This window comes from Miniopterus natalensis, chromosome 5 (assembly GCF_054644295.1).
Source record: "Miniopterus natalensis isolate mMinNat1 chromosome 5, mMinNat1.hap1, whole genome shotgun sequence".
NCBI lineage: Eukaryota > Metazoa > Chordata > Mammalia > Chiroptera > Miniopteridae > Miniopterus > Miniopterus natalensis.
Genome location: NC_142085.1, coordinates 9,145,024 through 9,168,265, shown reverse-complemented (window position 1 = coordinate 9,168,265; position 23,242 = coordinate 9,145,024). Strand labels below are relative to the sequence as shown.

The 23,242-nt window shown below is 44.9% G+C and overlaps 2 protein-coding genes across 7 annotated transcripts in view; both read right to left on the bottom strand.

Annotated features, from left to right (window-relative positions):
* The window catches only part of ZNF76 (zinc finger protein 76), a 32,513-nt gene extending 18,172 nt beyond the window's left edge, over positions 1-14,341 (bottom strand). The window contains exon 1 of one of the 2 annotated variants that reach the window (XM_087817352.1): positions 14,193-14,341. The gene's annotated coding sequence lies outside the window, so the exon portion shown is untranslated. Of the gene's footprint in view, positions 1-14,078; positions 14,132-14,192 lie in introns of those variants that run through there. The other variant, XM_016223751.2, reaches the window with a different exon arrangement.
* A 3,679-nt stretch (positions 14,342-18,020) lies between these two features.
* SCUBE3 (signal peptide, CUB domain and EGF like domain containing 3) overlaps positions 18,021-23,242 on the bottom strand; it is a 36,691-nt gene continuing 31,469 nt past the window's right edge. For all 5 annotated transcript variants that reach the window (XM_087817347.1, XM_087817351.1, XM_087817349.1 and 2 more), the window contains one exon: positions 18,021-22,135. In XM_087817347.1, the coding sequence (XP_087673473.1) occupies positions 21,986-22,135 (150 nt within the window). In that variant the 3' untranslated portion in view covers positions 18,021-21,985. The remainder of the gene's footprint in view (positions 22,136-23,242) is intronic.

The following is a 23,242-nucleotide window of genomic DNA, read 5'->3' as shown; positions in this document are numbered from 1 at the left end:
TAAAATCCTTTCTACTGCTCAGGCTAATTATATTTATTACATATATAGCCCTTAATATGTGCCAGCCACTGTTCAAAGCACTTTACCTACATTAACTCTTTTAATCTTTTTTTTTTTTTTTTAATGTTTTTACTGACTTGAGAGAGGAAGAAAGAGGGAGGGAGAGAGGGAGGGAAAGAGAAAGAGAGAAACATCGATCAGCTGCATTCTGTACTCCCCCTACTGGGAATAGAGCCACAACCTGGTATATGGCCTGACCAGGAATCGAACAGGTGACCTTTTGGTGCACGGGACAACGCTCAACGAACTGAGCAACACTGACCAGGACAACTCTTTTAATCTTAAAAATAATCCTACTGGGACGCAGGTACATTATCCCTACTTTACAGATGAGGTGGTTGAGGCTTAGAGGTGGAGTAATTTGTTCAAGGTCCCATAACTAGTAAGTGCTGAAGCCAGGATTCAAAGCCAGGCAGGCTAGCCCCATACCTCTCAATATCTGGTGCATTTCTTCCCCCTGCTAATCCACTGTGACACAATGTCAGCACTCAAAACACTCAAATATTGACCGGTTGTTTTAACTTTCATCTCACCCAATGCAACTGAAATCCAGTTCTTCTTAACCTGACCACAATGGAAAGAGGGAATAGCTGGTGGCCACATTTCCCTAAATAACTCTTCTTAGCCTCAAAGCAAAGAAATCTCCACTCCTTTACATGTTCTCATGTCCAGGCTAAATATGCAATTTTCTTCCTCATAATCTAAACCTTGAAAACAGCCCACTCTTGCTCTTGAACCTTTTCTGATGTCTGAAGCTGCCTTCCAACAGAGCCTGACCGAGGTGCTTCAATGGCTGCCAGGCAGGTCCAAGTGCCATTTTTCTCCCTTCCTTTGATCAAATGGTTTCCTCTGAATCCTACTGGGTCTGCAGGAAACTAACAACAGTGAAACTGATAGTCAGAGGCTTGTCGCTGCCTCAGGATGGCTGCATCTGAGCAGCTCCTGCCTGCACTTGATGTTTTAGATCCATAAATCCCGTGGCGCTCTGAGAAAGGACGGGGGGATGCAGGGCAGCTGCCTGTTTTCTCTGAGGGTTAGGGTTTACCAGCCCCCCATTACCTGAACTGAGAAGGGAGAGACAGACTGAGGGGGTGGGGCAGGGCAGGTAAGAGCCATGACAAAAGGTAGGGATGAAAAGCGGGCGCTCTGACTCTCCCAGAGCTAGCAGCAAGTCTAGTTTCTGTTGCATTTTAAAATGAACTTAACCTATTGTTGGCTCTGATGCAGGAAATAGCCCTATGGCTTCACAATTCAGGGTGGGGCAAAAGTAGGTTTACAGTTATGAGTACACAAAACACGGAGTTTATCCTTGTATTATTAATTATTGTATTATTTTCCATACGAATGGTAAACCCACCTCATATATAAATGTTTTCCAATGTAAAAATATAAATTATAATTATTGGGGAGAAGTGATATTTAGAAAAACTTTTTAGGTACTTCAGATCTTTAGGTCTCTCTATGAAACAAGGTATGCTTAAACTGCGTCCTCAAGGCAGAAAAACTAGGGACATGAAAGAAGGGAAACTAAAGAGGAGCCATGTATTTGTTTCTCCACTCAGTCACAGTTCAGAGCTAACCTGACCCACACACAAGCTGGGCTAACTCCTCGATTACAACCTGTTCACTCTTCCAATGTCCAGGGAGTTCTGCCAACCAGAACTCCCTGGACATTTAAAACAAGGCTTTCTGTACTCTGTCTCAGCCGTCTGCAGGGAAACTGTATTTAGAAGCCAAAAAGAAAAAAAAGAAACTTAGGGGGAAAAAATGACTTAATTTTCACTCAGAAAATTCCTCATTTGGGAATACAGAAAACTTCTCAGAGAGGACAGAGTGGCATTAGGTTGGAGGGATAGAGGCTGAGAGAATCAAGTAGCAAATTAGAACCAGATTTGGAAGAGCTGTAGTAAAACTGTTCAGTATTTGTTATTATAGAAAAAGACTTCAATGCACACACAAACCCCTAGTGAAACAGGCGTGGTTCTGTGGGTTTACAAACTCTTAAAGAGAAAACAGGAAATTAAATAACAGAAACTTGCATTAACATAACACACATACATTTAAAACATCAGCTAAATGCCTCTTTCCAAAAGGCATCCTGATGTTAAAAGCCCAAATCACTGTTTAGTATGTTTCCTATTTGGCTACTACAGTTTTATAAATGTGAATTAGTCACAGCAAAAGGAGTAATTAGGCAAAGTGGGTTATTTTCAATTTCAAAAGGGCAGTGAAAATGCAGACCCCTTAACTGCAGAACAGAATCCATCTAAACTAAAACAGATAACTTAAAAATCTAATTTTAAGCCATATGTTTAAGTGAATTTTAACACCTTAGTTTGTAAACACCCAATCATGGCTGAGTTTCAAATCCACCCTTGTCCATGAAAAGAAAAGCCCAGAATAAAGGTATTTTGGAAGGATTATCCTAAGGATGTGCTTTACACCAATAAGCAAATTAGTGCAGATCTGATGAACTTACACCTGGACTGTTTCTGGAATTCAGCTTGGGGTCACCACTGGCTTCAGAAGGGCTATTTGAGCCCGGCTGGTGTGGCTCAGCTGAGCATCGTCCCATGAACCAGGAGGGCACAGTTTGATTTCGGTCAGGGCGCATGCCTGGGTTTTGGGCTTGATTCCCAGGAGGGGGTGTGTGCAGGAGGCCGCTGATCAACGATGACTCATTGATGTTTCTCTCTCTCTCTCCCTCTCCCTTCCTTCCTCTCTTAAAAAAAACACCAAAACAATAAAAACATATTTTTAACAAATGGTTAAGATAATACATTTTATGTTAAATGTATTTTGCCATAATTTTTAAAAATTGGGTGAAAAATATACATGAAGACACGTATAAACCTCTAAGAACAATACCAAATTCCCACTGGACAAATGAGGTTACAATATGAATTCAAAAGCAAAAAATACTTATTAAAAAGGCTCATTCTCAGTAATTAAAGAACAAGAAAGAATAATCATGAAAATATTTTACTTATTAAATTACCAAAAATCAAAGGAAAAGTATTAACATCCAATAGACAATGAGATACCACTATGCACCTATCAGAATGACCAAAATCCATAACACTGACAACACCAAATGCTGGCAAGTATGTGGGGGTATAGAAACTCTTATTTATAGCTGGTGGGAATGCAAAATGGTACTTTGGAAGACAGTTTGGCAGTTTCTTACAAATCTAGACCTACTCTTACCAAATGATCCAACAATACTACTCCTAATTTACCCAGAGGAGTTGAAAACTTATGTTTACAGCAGTTTTATTCAGAGCTGCAAAAAACAGGAAGCAACCAAATGTCCTTCAATAAATAAAGTGTTGTACAACTATACAATGGAATATTATTCAGTGATAAAAAGAAATGAGCTATTAAGTAGCAAAAAGACATGGAGGAACCTTAAATACATTTTACTAGGTGAAAGAAGCCAATCTGGAAAGGTTACATACAATATGAGTTCAACTACATGACATTCTGGAAAAGGCAAAACTATAAAGACAGTAAAAATATCAGTGGTTGCCAAGGGTACAAAGGGAGGAGAGGGGGTGAACAGGTGGAGCACAGGGAATTTTTAGGGCAATGAAATTATTCTGCATGATACTGTAATGGTGGGTACCTGACATTATGCATTTGTCACAATCCACAGAATGTACAACACAAAGAGTGAATCATAATGTAAACTACGGACTTTAGTTAATACATCAACATTGGTTCATCAAGTGTAGCAAATATACTGCACCAATGCAAGATGTTAATATAGGCATATCTTGTGTTATTGTGCTTCAGTTTTTAAAAACAAACTGAAGGTTTGTGAGGCAACTTACTGAGTGAACATTACAAGAGTTTGGAAGGTGATTCCAACCCTCCTGGATGACTTTGAGGGGTTCAAGACTTCAGTGGAGGAAGTAACAGCAGATGAGGTGGGAACAGCAAGAGGACTAGAGTTAGGAGCGGAGCCTGCAGATGTGACTGACTGGCTGCAGTCTCAGGATCAAACTTTAAAGGACAAGGAGTCTTATCAATGAACAAAGAAAGTGGTTTCTTGAGACAGGATCTACTTCTGTGAAGACTGTTGAAATGACAACAACGGACTTAGAATAGCTTAGCTGATAAAGCAGGGTTTGGGAGGATTGATTCCAATTTTGAAAGTTCTACTGGGGGTGAAATGCTATCAAACAGCATCACAGGCTACAGAGAATCATTCATGAAAGGAAGAGTCAATCAATGCTGCAAACTTCATTGTTGTCTTATTTTAAGTATTGCCACAGCCACACCAACCTTCAGGAACTGCCACCCTTCAGCAACCACTACCCAATCACTCAGCAGCTGTCAACGAGGCAAAACCCTCCATCTGCAAGAACACTATGACCTGCTGAAGGCTCAGATACTGGTTAGCATTCATTAGTTATGTACACTGTTTACTACTCAAAATGTTATTGCTCACTTAATAGGCTGCACTATAGTGTAAACATAACTTATATGCACAGAGACACTAAAGAACTTCCGTGACTCTCCATATCGCCATATTTGCTTTACTGCGGTAGTCTGGGACTGAACCTGAACTATCTCTGAGGTCTGCTTATTTTAGGGGAAACTGGGAACAGAGGATGGGGGAAGTATATGGGAATACTCTGTACTTTGTTCAATTTTTCTGTAAACCTAAAACTGCTCTAAGAAATAAAGTGTATTAATAAAAGATCCCCAACCACGGACGTTGGCAAAGCCAGGAGGCAGGCCCACGTGTGCATTGCTGACGGCACTAGAGACTGCTCCAGGCTCTCCAGAGAACAGTGTGTCAATGCTGAACCCCACTGGGGAAGGTTTAGCATCTGAGATCTAATAACTTCATCTTTGTAATTCACTCCACAAAAAGAATCCAGAGAACAAGAGCTATTTGCACAAAGATGCTTGTTTAGATGTGTTAGACAAGAACCACGAGACATCTGGATTAATGGAGGGGTTAACAAGTAAAAAGAGACAGAAGGTTGAACATTCCTACAGTCCTAGCTCATAGAAACCTTAACTCCAAGTGAGACAATGGTAGAAGAGACCAAAAAGAAATGAACAGTTGTGCTGGAAAGAAGGGGTATAATCTTTAAAAAAAAATAAAGTGGCTGAAATGCAAAGAGCACAGCATCGAGCTGAGAGGTAATTCTCCAGTGGACACTAAGACCGTCTGCTCGGTGCTGGCCCCTCCCTCTCGGGGTTTTCCTTTATTCTGCCCACAGCCTTCCTATTACTACCTGTGCCCCAGCCTCCTAGGTACTGCATGCAAAGACAGACATCTACTCTTCCTCTGCTTCAGGCCAATCTAAGCACGGAGGTCGGGGACTTCTTCTAGAATTTGTCTTCCTTTCTTCTCACCACCAGAGGCCCAGTTACCTCTTTTGGATATATTTTTAAATGCAATGTTCTTCAAACTGGGCTGATGTGCTTTGCGTGTCTTTTGGAACAGTGTCATGGTGAAGCTCCATGATTCAGCATCCTACCTTGATCTCTAAGTAATGTATATATTCTTTTTTTTTTCTTTTTGATTTTGAGAGTACATTTATTAAAGCTGGGGACAGTGAAACAGGAAGGGCTTAGAACAAAAAAAGCAACAGGAGAGAGCCTAGGCGCTGCTTTGGCTCTCTAGAAATGTTATAGGAAAGAAATGACCCAAGGAGGGGCTGATGTTAGCTCACTGGGAAGTCAGAGAAAAGGGGGCCTTGGGGACAGGTTCAGGGAGTTAGCCTGGGATGGGCTGCTGCTGCCCACTGCTCCCTTGGTTGCAAGTGTCATGGGGACCCTTAGAGCTTAGGAGATGAATGCCTGAGAGGGAAGAAAGGTGTGGGCTTGCTCGTGGGAGGGAGAGCACGCTATGTATATTTTGTTTTAAAAATATACATATCTTTACTGATTTCAGAGAAAGGAAGGGAGAGGGAGAGGGGGAGGGGAGGGGGAGAGGGGGAGGGAGAGGGGGAGGGGGGGAGAGAGAGAGAGAGAGAGAGAGAGAGAGAGAGAGAGAGAGAGAGAGAGAGAGAGAGAGAGAGATTGAGAGAGTCATTGATTGGCTGCCTCCTGCACTCCCCCCCCCCCCCCCAGGGATGGAGTCTGCAACCCAGGCATGTGCCCTAGCCGGGAATCAAACCACAATCTCCTGGAGCTGGGCTGTATGTTCTTAAATCAATGTCCATGATGCTGTAGGGAAACAGGCACAGTCATACATTGTTCCTGGGAGTATGCACTGGTACAAGCTCTATGTAGGCCAATCAAAATTATCAATGTATGTATCATCTGATCCAGCAATTCCATGTCTAGTTTACAGGTAGACATACATGTGTACAACATGACACATGTCCAAGGTTATTCATGGTATCCTTGTATCAACAATAGCAAAAAATTGGAAATAGCATAAATGTCTATCAACACAGAACTTCTTTACTACGTAGACATAAATAAATGAGAAAGCTCTTTACACATTGGCACGAAAACCTAAAATACAAAATTAGTTCATAGTTGTGAGTACGTGAAACAATTTATTGTTGTATTTTTATTACTTATTATATTATTTTCCACACAAACAACTATAAACCTACTTTTGCTCCACCCTGTATATTAAATAAAAATGGCAAGGTATAAAACAGTGCCTTTTGTATGCTGCCATGGGCATAAAGAATATCTGTGAAAAGTTAAGAAATTATTAACCAAGGTTGCCTGTGGAAGGCTAACTGGGTGACTAGGGCAAAACAATAGAAGGGTGAACTTTTCACTGTATCTTTTATACTTAAAAAAAAATTAAAGTCTTGTGAAAGTATTACCTATGTAAAATAAATAAAAATAAATAAAAGAAGACAGTCTAACAGCATGCTCTGCACTCTTTTGTTGGTTATGGGAGTATCTATGTCTACATTTTGAGGCATGGCTAGTCCAGTGCTGATGGGATAGACTCCATGATGTTACAGATTTGTACCAAAACCACATCTGAAAACTCAGCTTCACAATTCATGGATGGCATTTTGGAGTATTATATGGAAAGCTGATAAAGCTGGACAAGAGGCAACAGGAAATCTATACAGGACCTGAGGATACCCTGGCTTCAACACACGTGTCCCAGCATGGTCACGAGGTAGATCAGCTGGAGTAGTGGCTAAGCAGGGGCTGCTTTCCCCGCCACTATTGTTTTTCTTTCAAATCTGCATCCGAGGATATGTTTATTGATTTTTCGAGAAAGAGGAAGGGAGAGAGAGAAACATCAATCAGTTACTTCCCGTACTTGCCCTGACCAGGGACCGAATCCACAACCTAGGTATGTGCCCTGACCAGGAATGGAACTTGCAACTTTTTAGAAGATGCACAGATGCACCTTCTCTGGAGTGTATGGGATGACTCTCCAACCAACTGAGCCTCCTGGCCAAGGCCCCCCTTCACTGATTTTAAGATCTCAGGACAGTACTTCCTAGGTTAAGCAGATGACTTTAGACACAGAGAACTCTGGTCTCAGGTACCCCTGCCACACCCTACACATCCAAGCTTCAGGCCAGTTCTACAATCTCAAGGAGCCTCCCAGTTCCTTGGTTCTTATCTTAACTGCATGGGTCTCATGCTTTATCAAAATCCCAAAGCAGCAGGGCCTTCCAACAAATAGTCATGCAGTTAGAAACAGTACCAAGCTAAAAAGTTACACCTGGGCTTCTCAAAGATGAATGGTTTACTGAGGGCAAGGTTGGGTGAGTGTTAACCCAGAGGCAATGGAAGAAGCACTCTGACTTCCAGCTGTGACAGTGTGACGTGCTGTGAGGCTTTGAATGTCGCACCCAACATTGCAGCTCTTTCTGGTTCTGAACTGCACTTCTACCAGCAAAACAAAGAAACTGCACAGCATTTGTGAGCTCCTCACACGGTCACTCTCATTTCTATACCTTTATTGATAGCCGCCAGGGCAAGAGGGATCTAAGGTTTTGTCAGTAGCTTAATGCCACCAGACAACAGCGTCAGCTGTACTTGGATTTGTGTCTCAGCTGCTCTTGTTTAGCTTGTCAGAGACTCTCTTTACAACATAAATATCGACATCTAAATGACACAAGGGTAAACACTGCTTCCAGATGCAGTGAGGAGATAAACCCTGCCATGGTATGTTTTCCATAAACTTGATTCTTTTGCGGGGAAAATAACACACTCCTACTTTCTGTTATACTGCTTATAATTTAAGTTCCTGGAGAGCACGCATTTCAGCTTAATCAGCACCTAATAAAGAATGTGCCCACAGATACTAAATGAATAATACTATTAGGTCACATAGCTAACTGAGCTCTTAGCTCAAATTTGAATCCTAAATCAGCGCCACTTATTGTGAACAAAATCTAATTGAAAGTCCTCAGACCAGATTTGAAGCCTTTCATCTACCACGGAACGATGAGCTCCCTAAGAGAAGTTCCTAGCAGAGGAGTAAATACTGAGTGAAAGAATGAAGGAGCAAAGGAACGCGTCCCACTACCCTAACTCTTCCACCAGCCCTGGCTAGAATGACCACTCTTTCCTCACTTGGAATACCCCCTTGCCTCATCTCTCACATCCACATTCACTGTTTCCCCCACACCCAGGTCAATAACAAGGTTTCCATAGTTAATGTCACACCAGACCAACAGACTCCAGCCTGTTTCCTCTGCACTTGGCAATGAAGCTATACCAGGTGGCTCAAAGGCACGGATGCATCTTGTGTGTTATCGTAGCCTCTGGGTCCAGCATAGCACCCAGCACACGGCAAGCACTCTACATATTACTTTAGCAAGGAAGGAAGGAATCTTACTACCAATGCCGCCACCTGGTGTAGAGCTCAGCAGTTTCCAAAATAATTTCTCAAGTATACAGATATAGTATCGTTTTTACTCTAAGCACTAATTCATCAACTCTTGCAATGGGAGGGGCTGAGATGACAGCTCTTGTCTAGTCTAAAGTAGTCATTTTGCAGATAAAGATACAGAGTCCAGAGCTGCAGAGCAGTCCCAAAGGACCACAGAGCTCCAGGTGGCAAAGCTGGGCCACACACTGGAAACACCAGTGCTTTCCCCACCGTACTCCCGTCTCTTACCCAGTAACAATGTTCTTTTAGTTCCCAGGAGAGCAAAAATTTATTCATGTCTAACATGAGTAAATCCAGCTTAGTCAATATCCCCATATGCAAAAAAATCTTAAACCTGACATATTCAAAAGTGAATTCCTTATCCCCCCTCTCACAACCTGCTCCTCCTCTAGGCTCCCCAATTTTACTAAATGGGAACTCCATCCTTTAGTTGCTCAGGCCAAAAATGAGGGAGCCTTCCTCAACTTCTCTATTTCTTTCACATGCTGCATCTAATCCATCAGCAAATCCTGTTGGCTCCTCTTTCAAAATATATATCCAGAATCCAACCACTTCTCACTCTTTATTGCTTTATTTTGGGTCCAAGCCACCAACTTCTTCTGCCTGGACTATTGCAGTAGACTTCTAACTAGTTTTCCTTGTCCCACTCTCAGCCCCTACAATTTTCAACATAGCAGCAATTATGATCCTTTATGTCAGTTCATGTCACTTATCTGCCTAGAACCCTCCAATGGTTCTCATCTCATTCACAATTCACAATACAGTGCCTGTGATGCCCAATGTGATCTGCCACTAATCCACTTCATTCCTGCTTCTGCTGTTTCCTCTCTTACCCTACTGCAGCCATACTGGTTGGCGTCCTTGTGTTTCTCAAATATACGAGGCACACTCCTGCCTAAGGACCTTTGTACTTGCTGTTCCTGCTGGCTGGAATACATTTCCTCCACATATGTGCTCGGCTGACGCCTTAACTTCATTCAGACCTTTGCTCAAATGTGACCTTTTTAGTGAGACCTTCTTTGACCACCGTACTTAAAATATAATACCCCGACCCCTGGTATTCTCTATTTCCCTTCTCTGCTTAATTTTCTCGATATATACTTTCCTTACTTGTTTACTGTAAACAAATTGAGGGAGCCTTCCTCAACTTCCCCAAAAGGTGAGCTCCTTAAGTCCTGGAACTTTTTTTATTCATTGCTCTACCCCCAGGTACTAGAAAAGTACCTGGCCTCTAGCAGATATTCACCAGACATTTTTGGAATGGATCAGTGAATGAATGAACATCGTTACCTTTAGGATCTTCCAGTAATCTAAAGACGTTAGGCCAGAAGAAGAGCCTAGTTGAGTTCTGATCCCTCCCTCATGTCCCCACTGCCTCAGCTTCTTCTCAGGTACAGTCAATTCCTTTACCACCAGAAACTACACCTGGGCTGGGGAGCAGGGAAGGACCAGAGCCACAGGTGCTTGTTGCCAGGGTGTTACAATTCCCAGGCCACCAGGTACAAAATTCTGCAGGGTGCTAATTTTGTATCTAGCATCCTGGTATCTCACAAACAGAAGAGGTCAAAGATAGGCCAGGACTAAATATATTACTAACGGAGATAATGCTATTGACTCAGCAACAGCAGCTCATTTACTCTGAGGTGTTTTCCAAGGAACTGTGTTAAACTCTCACTTGTTCATCTAGTGGTCCATTTTTATTTTACAATTTTATTATGGATTTCAAACATATACAACAATAGAAAGAATAATATAATGAACCCATTACCCAATTTCAACAATTACCAACATCTTGCTAATTTGGTTTCCTTTATTCTGTCTGCAACTCCCACTAAATACTTCATCTAGCTGTTTGTTTGTTTGTTTGTTTGTTTGTTTGTTTTTGAGAACTGGTCTATATATGTCAGACCCAGGCCTTGTAACCATGGAATTTTAGCAACTATGTCAATCGCTAATCTTAGCAGAATACAGTAAAAACAAGCACTTACACCATTCCCCCACCAGAGTAACCACTAAAAAAAAAAGATGTCTAAATTCCAGACTGCTAAACTCCAGACTTGCCCACTGTCACCTTTGGAAGGACTTGGGGAGAGGACTGTTGTGGCTAAAAAATGAATGTAGATGTAAGTTGTTTTCGCTTGTTTGTACTGATGTAAAATTTCTGAATGTGTTAATTCAATCCAGTATTTACTGACTACCTGAAAATATGAGGGACAGGATTAAGATGACAGAAGGTAAAGAAAACCCAGTCTCTGTTCCCAAAGAAATCACATTGGGGGTGGGAGAGTGCGTGAAAAGAGTATACATATACACAAAGCAGAATATGTACCCGGCCCTAAGAAAAATTAAATAAGCCTAAGGCAAAACCTCCTTTTAAAAAATAAAACCCACAGAATTTGTAGACCCCAGGGTTTACCCCTTCCTTAACTCCAGCTTAGCCCTCTGCTGTATTTATTACTGTAGGGTCAATAAGTACATTATAAGAGGCCTGGGAATTTGGTGACCCACAGAATAGACTCTGGATGTGGATCTTTAATGTCACATTTTGCTACTACCCATCTAGTCCTCCAGTGGGAGGGGACAGAAAAATCTTCCCAGGGCTTGGAAAACAATGGAGCTAATTCAATGCCGGCAGAGGCTGACACTCAAAGCATTCTACCCTTAGGGCCTATACAGCAAGAAGTTTCATAAACAGGATAGGATCATGGGAGTGGGTCAAGGAGACAAGGCTAGATTGATTCAGAAGAATTTCCAAGGTCTCTCTTTCTTGCTACCTAAAGGGCTGTGATCTTCGTGATTATCAGAACTTTCCGGAGAAGAGTGTAGTTCTTTGAACAAGTCAAAGAGGCCAATGGTTTGGACAGTGCTGTGCATGAAGGAAGGAGAGCTGAGCAGTAGGGTCATTCATGTGGTCCTGAGTTAAATGCATAGGACAATGGGAAAAAAGGAAAGAGTTGGGATGGGAGAGAGCTTTGCATTAAACCAATGTTATTGACACTGGTGAGGTGAGGATGGCTGGGAGAAAAATAAGGGAAGGCAGGAAGAAGGCACTGAGAAACGACAGACACGGAGAGGGAAAGGGTAAAAGATGATTCTGGTTTGAAGAGGACATCACTGATAAAAATGAGAATGCCATGAGATCTGGGAATCTGAGGGGCAGGAACACACAGCTCACTGGACAGAGTGTAAAAAGGAGGGTCTCAGGATGGGAGGGCATAGAGGTTATAAACTGGGTGAAGGAGGTCACTCTAGATGAAGAGCTGATTAGATGGTTTTGGGTAAAGGATGTGGCTGAGGTTGGTAGAAGGCAGCTAGAACACTGAGAAGAGACTGAAAGTAGAAAGAGATCATATGAGGAAAGACTGAATTCCTGCCTGTAAGGAACTTAACAGGATGAGAGGATTTGGGGTAAAGTGCCAATGAGGTGGGAAATACCTTAGGGTGAGTGAGGTAATGGAGTGAGGCCCAGGGGCTCCAGGGGCTCTTAAGGTGAGGTGACATCTGGACAGTCAATGAAGAGCGGTATTGAGGTACAGGGGTCTCAGGGCATGTGGGGTCAAAAGTCATGAACAATGAAGTCACTAAGCCATGGGGCAAAGGGGAACAGAAACCCTGAGATTTGTGGAATGAGTTGACATTCAGTTTAGGAATTATTAGAAAATAAGAAACAAGGGGCTGATGGTGACCTAGAAAACTAGGTAGGTTTGAGGACAAGAGAGGTAATGGAGAAAACGGGTTTTGAAGACTGGGTTCAAATCCCAGCTCTGCTACTTATCTGAGTTTCAGGTTCTTCATTTACTTAAATTCAACCCAAAACAAAGAAAAGTGGGAAGTGGTGATGGATATATATCCACCACCTCTTGGGGTTGTTGCAAGGTAAACAGAGGACCAGGTATGGTGTCAAGTGCTTTGCATGCATTATCTCAGGCACTACTATTATACTCACTTAGCAAAAGTAGAGACTGAGGGTTCAGAGGGGCTAAAGGGTATGCCTGACGTGCCATAGCTGAAGGGCTACCGTCACACCAGAACCCAGGTCTCTTATCACAGCAATGCTGGGAGCTGACGCACGCTGCAATCCAGCTCAAGGGAAATAGGTTTGGACTATTTCGAGTGTAGGGGGTCATGGGAGCAAGAGAATAAGGATTATGAAGAAAGTGGACCCTGGGGTGAGGTTACAAGAGTAACCTCCTAGGGAAGGGGATCGAAATAATTGCAAAAGAGGATTATCTTGACTGAGAACTGCAGAATCTCACAGCTGGAAGTAAATGGAGATCCTTTAGACCAACCTTATCACAGTACAGATGAGAAACTGAGGTCCAGAGTGAGGAAGGGGCTTCTCCCAGGTTCCCAAAGCACAAGCCTGACATAGCTAGGAACTTGAATCTGGGCCCACACTCCATCCAGAATTCTTTGATGCCTCCAACTATTACTACTTCACATTCGTCTCCTTATCTTCCTGGGCACCAGCATGGTGCCAGAGCATTTCTGTCATGTGCTGATTGACACTGGAGGGCTGGAGTGCGGAGGGATGTCAGTGGGGGTGACTTTAGGATGAAGGGGGAACATGGGATGAGGATCATGAGGTAACGGGGGAAAGAAGGGATGATCACATATTGAGAATTTGTAGATGACCGGGTGGGAAATTATTGGAGTAGGGCTTAAAACTCACCAAGTTTGTGGGGGAACACGGTAGAAGTGGAGGGGTTACTGGACCAGTGGGGTCACTGAAAAGGTGTGCGATCATCAGGGAGGGGGGCGGGGATCTGAGGTCGGGAGTCACTGTTAGAACTGAGGGAGTCACCGAGTTGGCGGGTCCTGCGCAGTGCCGGGGAAGTTCCTAGGTTGTCAGAGCCGTGACTAAGAATTGAGGGTTACCTGGGGAGGTCTCAGGGTCAGTTGGTGGGGTGTGGGGCCAAGGAGGTGGAGGCGGGCGCAGTCACGGGGTGGGAGTGGTGGGGGAGGAGCCGCGGGGCGGAACGGAGGGGAAGGCCGGGGCCCGGACCCGGGGTGGGGGAAGGGTCAGCCGCCGTCCAGCCAGCCGCCCGGCCGCCGGGCTAGGGCCGCAGGAAGGTGGGCACGACGGGCTCGGGACCTTCCCCGGGCCCTGCGCCCGCCCGTCCTCCCACCTGGGCACGGTGGACCCACTCTTCCCACAGCCACCAACCTGACAGCCCCCGAGGGCGACTCCGCCGACAGACCGCCATGCACCGGGCCCCGCCACCAGCGCCGGCCCCGCAACCCGCCTGCGCCATAGCCCGCCCGCCCGCGCGCAGCTTGCCTCGCGCGATATCCAGGTTCCAGGGCCGCCGCACTTTCCCCTCCTCTCGGCGCGCCGCTACCGGCCCCGGAAGCCGTATGCAAAATACAGGGCACGCTCCACCTCGAACCCCAGTCGCCGCGGCCGTCGTACTTATCCTGGTTCCCGGGGCCCTGGAGCCCGGGCTGCCGCGCCTGAACGATGCCCCTCGCAGCCCCGCCCCCGGCCGGGCTGACGCACGGCCCGCGAGGCCGAGCGCCTGGGGAGGGCGTGATGACGTCACGACGCCCCGGTCAGCGCCCGGGCCGGCCTGCCGGTCGGGTCGTCGCTATAGCGCTGAGAAGCCGCCACCTGTCCCGCGGAAAAACACTGTCCACCTGAGACTGGAGGCGGGAGTGGGGAGGAGCCCGAGGCCCGAGGAGGAGCGTGGGCGGCCCGCGGGCTGGAAGGTGCGCTGCGGCTCGCGGCGGGCTGAGGGCAGCGGTTTCCGGGGTCCCCCTGCCCGCTCGGGGGCACAGGCCCTCCCTCGGGCTCGGAGCCCCAGGCTTCGGCGTGCGCCTCACCGCCCCGAGGCGCTTCCCGTGCGCGGTCCGTGGGCACAGCCTACGGCCCTCGAGCCGCCCCCTGAAGGAAGCAGTGGCGGGTGTTATTGGCGCCGCGCAGAAAAGGCCGACCCTGAGGCGCCGGGAGGGACTGGCCTCCAGGGAGGGCGCCCGGCGGTCCTCCGGGGCGCTCGCCCCCTCGGTCCCTCAGCCCCACCCCATCCTCAGAACCAGCCCCGGCCCCCTGTCGGCTAGTTGGGGTATCCTCAGAAATCCTAGGAGAAATGCAAAGGGAGTGAGCTTTCGGTAAAAAATTAAAAGTAAGTATATAAGGAGAGGAGTTAGATAAGGAACTGGGGAAGGTTGCCTCTTGGGAGAGAATTGGGTGCCTGGAGGTATGAGGTGAGGAACTTTTCCCTCTCTATCCTTTTAGACTTTAACTCGTTTATTTGTATTCCCCCTCCCCCTGAAAACAATTTAACTTAAAAAAAAAAAAAAATTGGAAGGGAAGTATTCCGATGAACTAGAAACATTTACGAAGTACTTGGTTTGGGGCGCATGGTGGCTAAACATGCCAGTGGGGGCACTGGCATCCTGTCCCTCCCCCGCCCTGTCTGCTGAGCTTAACCAGAAAGCCCTCCCCTTCAATTTTAGGCATTCCCGCTTCCCCATCTTTGTTTTGGCTCAACATTTCCTGAGGCGGGACTGTTGAGGATATTTTTGTTAAAATATTGACGTGCAGATTTACTTCAGTGTGGAAAATACTGCCACTTGTGGAATTACCAAAACCAGTCTTCATTTCAAACCATTAGCCTAAATGGTCATCAGTCAAGTCAGAATTACTTTCCATTAGGAAAAAGTTTTGACTTTATTCTTCAATTTAAATAACTATGTTAATATTCATTTTAAAGAATATGATAAAAATAACTGGAAAATAAATGATTAACTGTAGCTTATAAAATAGATTAAAAATCATGGCAAAATTATATAGATGTGCCCTAGCAGGTTTGGCTTAGTGGTTAGAGCGCTGGCCCAAGGACTGAAGGGTCTCAGGTTCGGTTGTGGTCAAGGGCACATACCTCAATTGCAAGCTCAAGTGGGGGCACGTTCAGCGGGCAACCAATCAATGTGTCTCTCTCACACTGATGTGCCTCTCTCCCCCCTTTCCACTCTGAAAAGCAACAGAAAAAATATCCTTGAGTGAGGATTAAAAAATAATAAGTTGTATATTCCAATAATTTTGTTAGACTTCATGATCAAACTTTTTCTCATGTATTTAATAAAAAATAATGGATTGAGCAGCTAACAAATCACTTCATTTTTTACAAGTAGGAGGTAGAAAAGAATAAACATTATATCAGTTGAAATACATGAGGACTGAGTATAATGGGAATATTTTGTGGTTGGTTTTTTTTTTTTTTTAAATATATCTTTATTGATTTCAGAGAGAAGAAGGGAGAGGGGGGAAGAGAGAGAGAAACATCAATGATGAGAGAGAGTCATTGATCGGTTGCCTCCTGCACGCCCCTAACTGGAGATCAAACCTGCAACCTGGGCATGTGCCCTGACTGGGAGTTGAACCCTGATCACCTGGATCCTAGATCGATGCTCAACCACTGAGCCACACCTGGCCAGGCGGGAATATTTTGGTACGAAAAGAAAAAACAATCCCTCCGCCCTACTCCCTACGTTTTTACACCCTGCCATGCATTAAGATTCAGTGTAGGTGAGGGATATGCCTTTCTTTTGTAAAACAGGACAAGGACTGTGCTGAAAGAGGAGGTGGAATGGAAGTGTGCATGAATCTGATGGTTGGCTCTCAAAGAGATACGTTTTAGGGAAGATTTTTTGTAAATGTTGAAGATCTAGAAATGTGTCCCCTTAAACCTCTCCTCAGATTGATTTTGTTGCCTGGGAAGGTCCTTCATGTACCCCATTTTAAATACTACTTGATTTAGGCAGACCCATATTCCACTGACTGGACTAGACATTATTCTGGGACATCATTGCAAGTGTCCTAGGAAGGAGGAAGACTTGGTGTTTTTGTGATATGAGGAGGTCAAGAGGGAAGTCAGAGGATGACCCCAACTTGTCATAGTCAGAATGGTCCTGGATATGGTCCTCAGCTTTGTAGAAGTGTGATTTTGTCAGTCCACACAAAAGTATTCATGTTTTGTCACACTAAGTCAAAGGTGAATTATAAAATAAAAGGCCAGAAATTAATTTATACTCATAGCCACCAATGGATTCTCTCTCTTGGGAAATCTTGTGGAAAGGTCAGTTGTAATCACAATCTTACACAAGGAGTGTGGATCTTGAGCGTGGCTGTTGTTATCAAGCTATGAGAGCCTGATGCACAATGCCTGTCATGTAATGGGAGCTCAGTAATTGTGAAATGAGTGCACCTGTCTTTATAGATGCTGAAGGGGGAAGTTCAGGATTCTAGTAGGCCAAAGCACCATTTTTTTTGATCAGTTGGATTTTTTTCCTTGTTCCTATTAAATGGCTATATCATGTAAGTATTAAGTCCAGTAAAATTTCATGTCAGGGAATTCTAAAATTGCCACAATTAAGATTTACCTATCATCTGAGCCTATAATTTGGGGCTGTTCATTTATAAGAGGTTGGAGACTGCGCTCCTGTGCTCTGTAGTAATGGTGGTAGTGCCTGAGTGATCTGTATTTCAGAATTCTATTTAATGGCTAAGAATATACTGGATAAGAACCACCTTGGGTGTCTCAGTGCTTGTACTTTGTTAGAGGTGGGACATCTTAACTAGGGAGGTGTCTGAGCCACTTGTGACCTGGCCAGATTTGGGGAACTGTACTGTGATGAGGAACAATATCCTAAATTCCCCGTACTCCCTAGATCCCCCTTGTGGGTATTTTTTTTAAAATTCTTACTTCGGATGTTTTCCACTGACTTTTAGAGAGAGTGGAAGGGAGGGAGGAGGGAGAGAGAGAGAAACATCGATGTGAGAGAGACACATCAGTTGGTTGCCTCCTGCACCCACCTTGACCAGGGCCAAGGATTAAGCCTACAACTGAGGTATGTTGACTGGGAATTGAACCTAAGACCCTTTGTTCTGCTGGCCAATGTTCTAACCACTGAGCAAAACCGGCCAGGGTGCAGGGGATAATTCTTAGTACTGCTTTTAAAAATAGACAAAAGAGACAAGCCTTTTCATATTCTAAAACCATTAGGAATAAGGTAAGTCTATGCAGAAGCCAGAAGACACTTTGTCTCCTCAAAGCTTTTTCCAGCTCTAGGATAAACTATATAGAGGAAAAGATGCCAGACTGAGGAGTTTCATTTAGTATTTTAATAATAATAAAAAAGTCAATACAAAATCCAAACATTTATTTTTACAAGTTCAGATACATTTTTTCCCCAAGTGCAAAATATTCTATGAACTGCATCAATTACTGTTTATTGTTGATTGTGTAGGAGACGCTTACTATATCGGTAGCAGTGGAAGGCAGATATAAATACATATTCTGAGATTTCTTCTGCACAAAAAAAAAAAAAAAAGCCTCCCACATGATAATGATTATTCTGAAACTTCAGTCACACAAAAGAGTAAATTTTTCAGTTTGTCCATACTGCTACAGTCAGTTGTCTAAATAAGCTGATAACAGACCTGGGGATTCTATTCCCTCTAACATTTTCTTAAAGGGTTCCTAGTCCAAACAATGGCCCAAGGAGAGGGTGTGCTACCATTGAGACAGGTTGAATTTAAAGATATCCTTGTGTTGTTTGCTTCTATTTTTTTCTTACTGTGTTTAAGAAAGAAGCCAAGCAGGTTAACACTATTTCCTGCTTATGGTCAGTTATCCTTTGTCTCCCTTCGTAGTTTGAGCCTCTTATATTGAGGTGAAGCAGCAAATACAAAAGTTTGAATGTCCTATAACATTTTCTGACATTTTGAGATATGACCTCCTAATCCATTCCAGAATCACCTCAAACATGCATATGGAGAACATTCTCAAATATAAAAGTTTCATTAGGGCAAAAAATCAGGACTGTATTACTGAACTGTAAGCAACAAATCTGAGACTCCACCACCTCAAACTAAACCAATCCTGGGAAAGTCAGAGCAGTCACAGCTCTGGGCATTTGTAGGCCTAGGACAGGTGGCAGCTCAAGTCCAGACTCTGCTCAGTTTTCTTCTTACTCTGAGAGTTCCCTCAGGTTTAGGGAATGGGCCTGGCCTAATACAGAAAGAGGGAGGCCAAGAAATAGAAGGGATTACATGTTGCTGAGGCTTTAATGCTTTTCTGATATGCATCACTTGGTGCACACAGCCCCAGCAGAAATGGCTTCCCATTCCCAGACTCAGATCAGGACTGGTTTTATACTAGGATAAATGAGGCTTTACAGTACTGTGGGCCTGTAAAAACCCATCCTGCACAGTGGCCTCTGGGCTGATTCGTGAAGGATTCCCACTTACACCACCTTTACATTTCCCCACACTGGTAAAGCCCCCCTTTTCTGTCTGGCCTATAAAGGCCTAAGAGAGTCCCTGAGTGTTGACTCCTCATTCAGTCCACTTAATCCCTAGTTTGATGCCCCAGGGCTGGCTTCCTCCATAGGTTAAGCAAGCAGCTTTGCTTGTGTTCTTAACCCCCCAATTTGGACAACCTAAATTAAACTTGGTGGACACTAGCAGGTCTTCACCTGCTCACCAAGATCTGCCTTGATGTCAATTAAGAAGCCTAGTGGCCTATACTTTCCATACTGTAGAAATCATTTGCAGATCTCAGAAACCACGGAATAAATGATTGGAGGAAGTATGTTTGTATATGTATGGGGTGACAGGAAAGGAAGAGCACAAGAAGCCAGACCCTGAAGGCAAAAATTGGGAAGCACTCCCGGCTGGCTTTCTAAGAGAGATGGAAATGGTAGGAAGAGAGGAATCAGAAAGCTAGCCTAGCTTCTGGTGTAGAATCAAGATGGTCAAAGTTGATTAAAGCAGCTTTCATGGCATCTCCTGGGACGAATGGATACTTCCATTAAACGGCCATTTCCCTGCTTGGAGGCAACCATTTTGGATCTTTATAGTGACACCCTCTTTGATCCAGAGAGACAAAGTCAGCGAGACACGCCACCCCTAAGAGCCTCGGTGTTGACTAATGGATGTGAGGGGATCTAGCTGTGGCATTGGCTACATACTCCCTAAGGCAGTTTTGGCTAGCCAGGGGGGTCCGGCTCCTTTATTTAGTGTTGAGTCTCCTGGGGGAGCAGTAGCCTGGGACAGTCACTTAGAAATAAACACTACGAGTCAACTGGTAGTCTTTGATTGAACAGGACTACAGCTTTGGGGAAACTAGGAGCAAGTGGAAATAATTTTACAGGCAGCAGTGGGCTGAGTGTGGAGTGTGCAGGATCTGGGCTTGGGCATGGACTTGCTGCTGCTTCCTCCTGAAAAGCAGTCCTTGAGGAAGCTAGACTTGAAGTCAATTCCGAGAGGGGATGGCCAAGCTCAGGCGAACAACTTCACGCCTGGATAACTGTCCTGTTCTTGGCTTCCTCAGCCTTGTCTCTGGCCTCAGGGCCCTGAGTCAGCCCATCCCCAGGGGGTTTGTCCTGGTCTTCCATGTGAACATCAGGGGAAAACAGAAGGAAGGCAGGGAAAAGATGGGAGGTTTCTCTCTTGGGGTGGAGAATCACTGACCAATTCCATCGGCTTCTACAGTCATAAGGTCCATATGGAATCCAAGGAGAGGCATAGGGATAGCAGGATTGGTTTAGTAAATACAGATCCCTTTCCTTCCTGCTCCATAAAGTCCCTAGAATTACTGTCTTACACATCAGGTGCCTCTGAGCTGCAGCTCTGGCTTACCCATGCCGAGGGCTCAGGAGGTCTGGATGGCCACCGGTTGAGGAGTAGAGACAGATCAGATGCTCCAGCACTCAAAGTTCATGAGATTCAAAACCTTGTTCTTCACTCCAAACATATACTCTTCTCTTTGGGGAAGCTATAAATAAGGTTTTTCTAATAGAGGAGAAAGAAAAACAAAAAACAAAACCAGAAAACAAAAACCCTTCCCTCTAGACAACATAGACTCAAAATGATTGCACTTATTAGATGTGGACAGGGTGGGCAGAAGGCTTGCCAAGTGCACACACATTCCTCTTGCTGCCCACAGCCTGGGGCCAGAGGTAGGTGGCTCTGGGCTGGCTGTAGAGTGGGGTCTTCTTTGGTGGAGCCCACAAGCCATCTGGGGCTACAAGGGAAAGACAAAGCTGGGGTAAGGCCCAGGCTGGCTTTCGCTTAGCAGCCATGTTTCTTTAAGGACAACACTTAGCATGGGGAGTTGGGCTCCCCCAGGGAGCACTCGGGCCGGGGTGAGGGGATGGCTGGGCCAGGGAAGACAAGTAAGAAAAGGGATTAGTGTTTGAGGCTGGTTTCCAGTTCTGTAGTCTAGTCCTTTAGTTGATGCAATTTCTTTCCTTTTTTTTTTCCTTTTTCTTGGCGATGCTATAGAACCTGGTTTCTGTCTGGCAGAGCTATAGTCTTTCTCTTGAGGAGTGACAGCAGTGCTTTCAACATGGCAATGCCTGCTGTTCTTCCTCATTCAGCCGGTGTCCACTAGCCCAGTGGTGTGGGCCTTTTGTAAGGTCTCATGGATTGGACCCCAGGCAGACGGGAAGAAGTGAAGGAGCTGTCTAGACACAGAAGCGGCTGTGTTGGGTGGTCCAGGGCTCAAACCGCGTGTCCCAGAGGACCAGTGCTAGCACTAAGTCTGTAAGTCAAAGGCTTCTTTGGCAGAACCCTGGGCTGTTAGAATCACCTGGGGGGGTGCGGGGGGGACAGCCAGGGGACATTTTGGCTCCTGACTAGTAAGGCACAACCTTATAATGGCAGAAGCCCTCTTCTCCCTCCCCACTCCCCAGTAGACCGACTTCTTTCTGGGCCTCTAGCACTCTTCCAGGCTGATGGGGTTAGGGATGTGAGCTGGTAAAATGGGCATTGTGGCTGGGGAAGGGAGGGTACTGTTCCTTCACCCCTCAGGGGGAATAGAGCCAGCACTGAATGGCTTTTTCAGGGAGCATGTAGTAAAAGGAAAAACAGGAGAGAGGAAAAGAGAAAGACAGAGAGACAAGGAAAGGAAGCTAGAGAGACAGAAAGGGAGAGTTCTTGGTCTATATAGTGATATATTTTTTCTCTGAAGAGAGAGCGGTGAGAGTTCCTCCTCTGAGGGTGGAGGCTGCCGGCTGTGAGGGCTAAGGAGTCTGGGTTTTCAAAACCTGGGTCTTGGGCATAGGGCACTATTTGTAGGGCCTCAGGAAGCTGGAGACTTTGGAGCGGAGCAGCTTGATAAAGGATTTTGGCAGCATCTCCTTATGCTTCTCTGTATACTTGAAGTAGTTCTGGGGGTGAGCCAGCACCTCAAAAAAGGCCTTGATGAGCTTCTTGTCCTGCAGAGGACGGCAGGTGGCAATGTTAGTATCAGTAGTGGGAAAGAGGAACGCCAGCCTCAACTCAGCAGCAGCCCCTCTTGATGTCTAATAAGCATACTCAAGAGGTGAACTGGATCCCCATCCCCACTACCTGTCCCTCCTTTAGAATTCTACAACTTAATGGCAGCCCCATCCTTTCATTCCTCAGGTCCCAGTCCTTAGAGCCATCCTTGTCTCCTTTTTGCTCACAACCACAGCAAGTCCTGTTGATTCTACCTTCAAGATATATCTACTTTTCACTGTCTCCACAGCTAGCACCTCCTCTAAGCCACCATCATTTCTCACTTGGACTATTGCAACAGCCTCCTTACTAGTCTCCATGCTTCTACCTACCCTGTGCTTCTACAGACTGTTCTCCCCAAACCAGCCAGAGTGACTTTTTTAAATTTTTAATTAGGTCATGTCCTTTGCCCATTCAAAACACTTTCCTGCTTCTTTTCACTTAGTAAAGCCGAGTCCCTTGCATGGCCCATAGGCTGAACGTGATCTGTGCCCTGTTCTCTCTTGTCCATCACCCCTTGACTCTTCCTTATTTTCTGACCACACTGGCCTTCTGAAAGTTCTTGAACATGCCACACTGCTCCCATGCTCCTCAGCTTGGAATGCTCCTCTCCTGATCGTCTGACAGGCAGTCCTTTACCTCATTCAGGTCTCTTCTCAGAGGCCTTCCCGAACTACCTGTCTGAAATGGCAACATGATGTGAGGAGAGCCTACTAGGTGCTGGCACTGTGCATTAGGACTCAGATCTTCTGGCTTCTAGGCTACTGTTCTTTCCATTGCATCAGCGGATTTTTAAAATAAGAGGGGCTTCCAGCCTCTCGTCTCCACTTTAATAAAGACGGCTCCACTACTTTATGCATTAGAGTTCCATAGCACATTTGAAATAAGAGTTCAGATGCTTTAAAAAATGTTTAAAAAGCATTTCTGAAATTAATATTCTTTGCCGTCTGCATGTTCTAGGAGATTTTTGTCATGTCCATTATTTTGATGATAATACAAAAATTACTAACCATAGAGACAAACCTTTTTTAAATGAATCATTTATGAAGGACTGTGACTAGGAC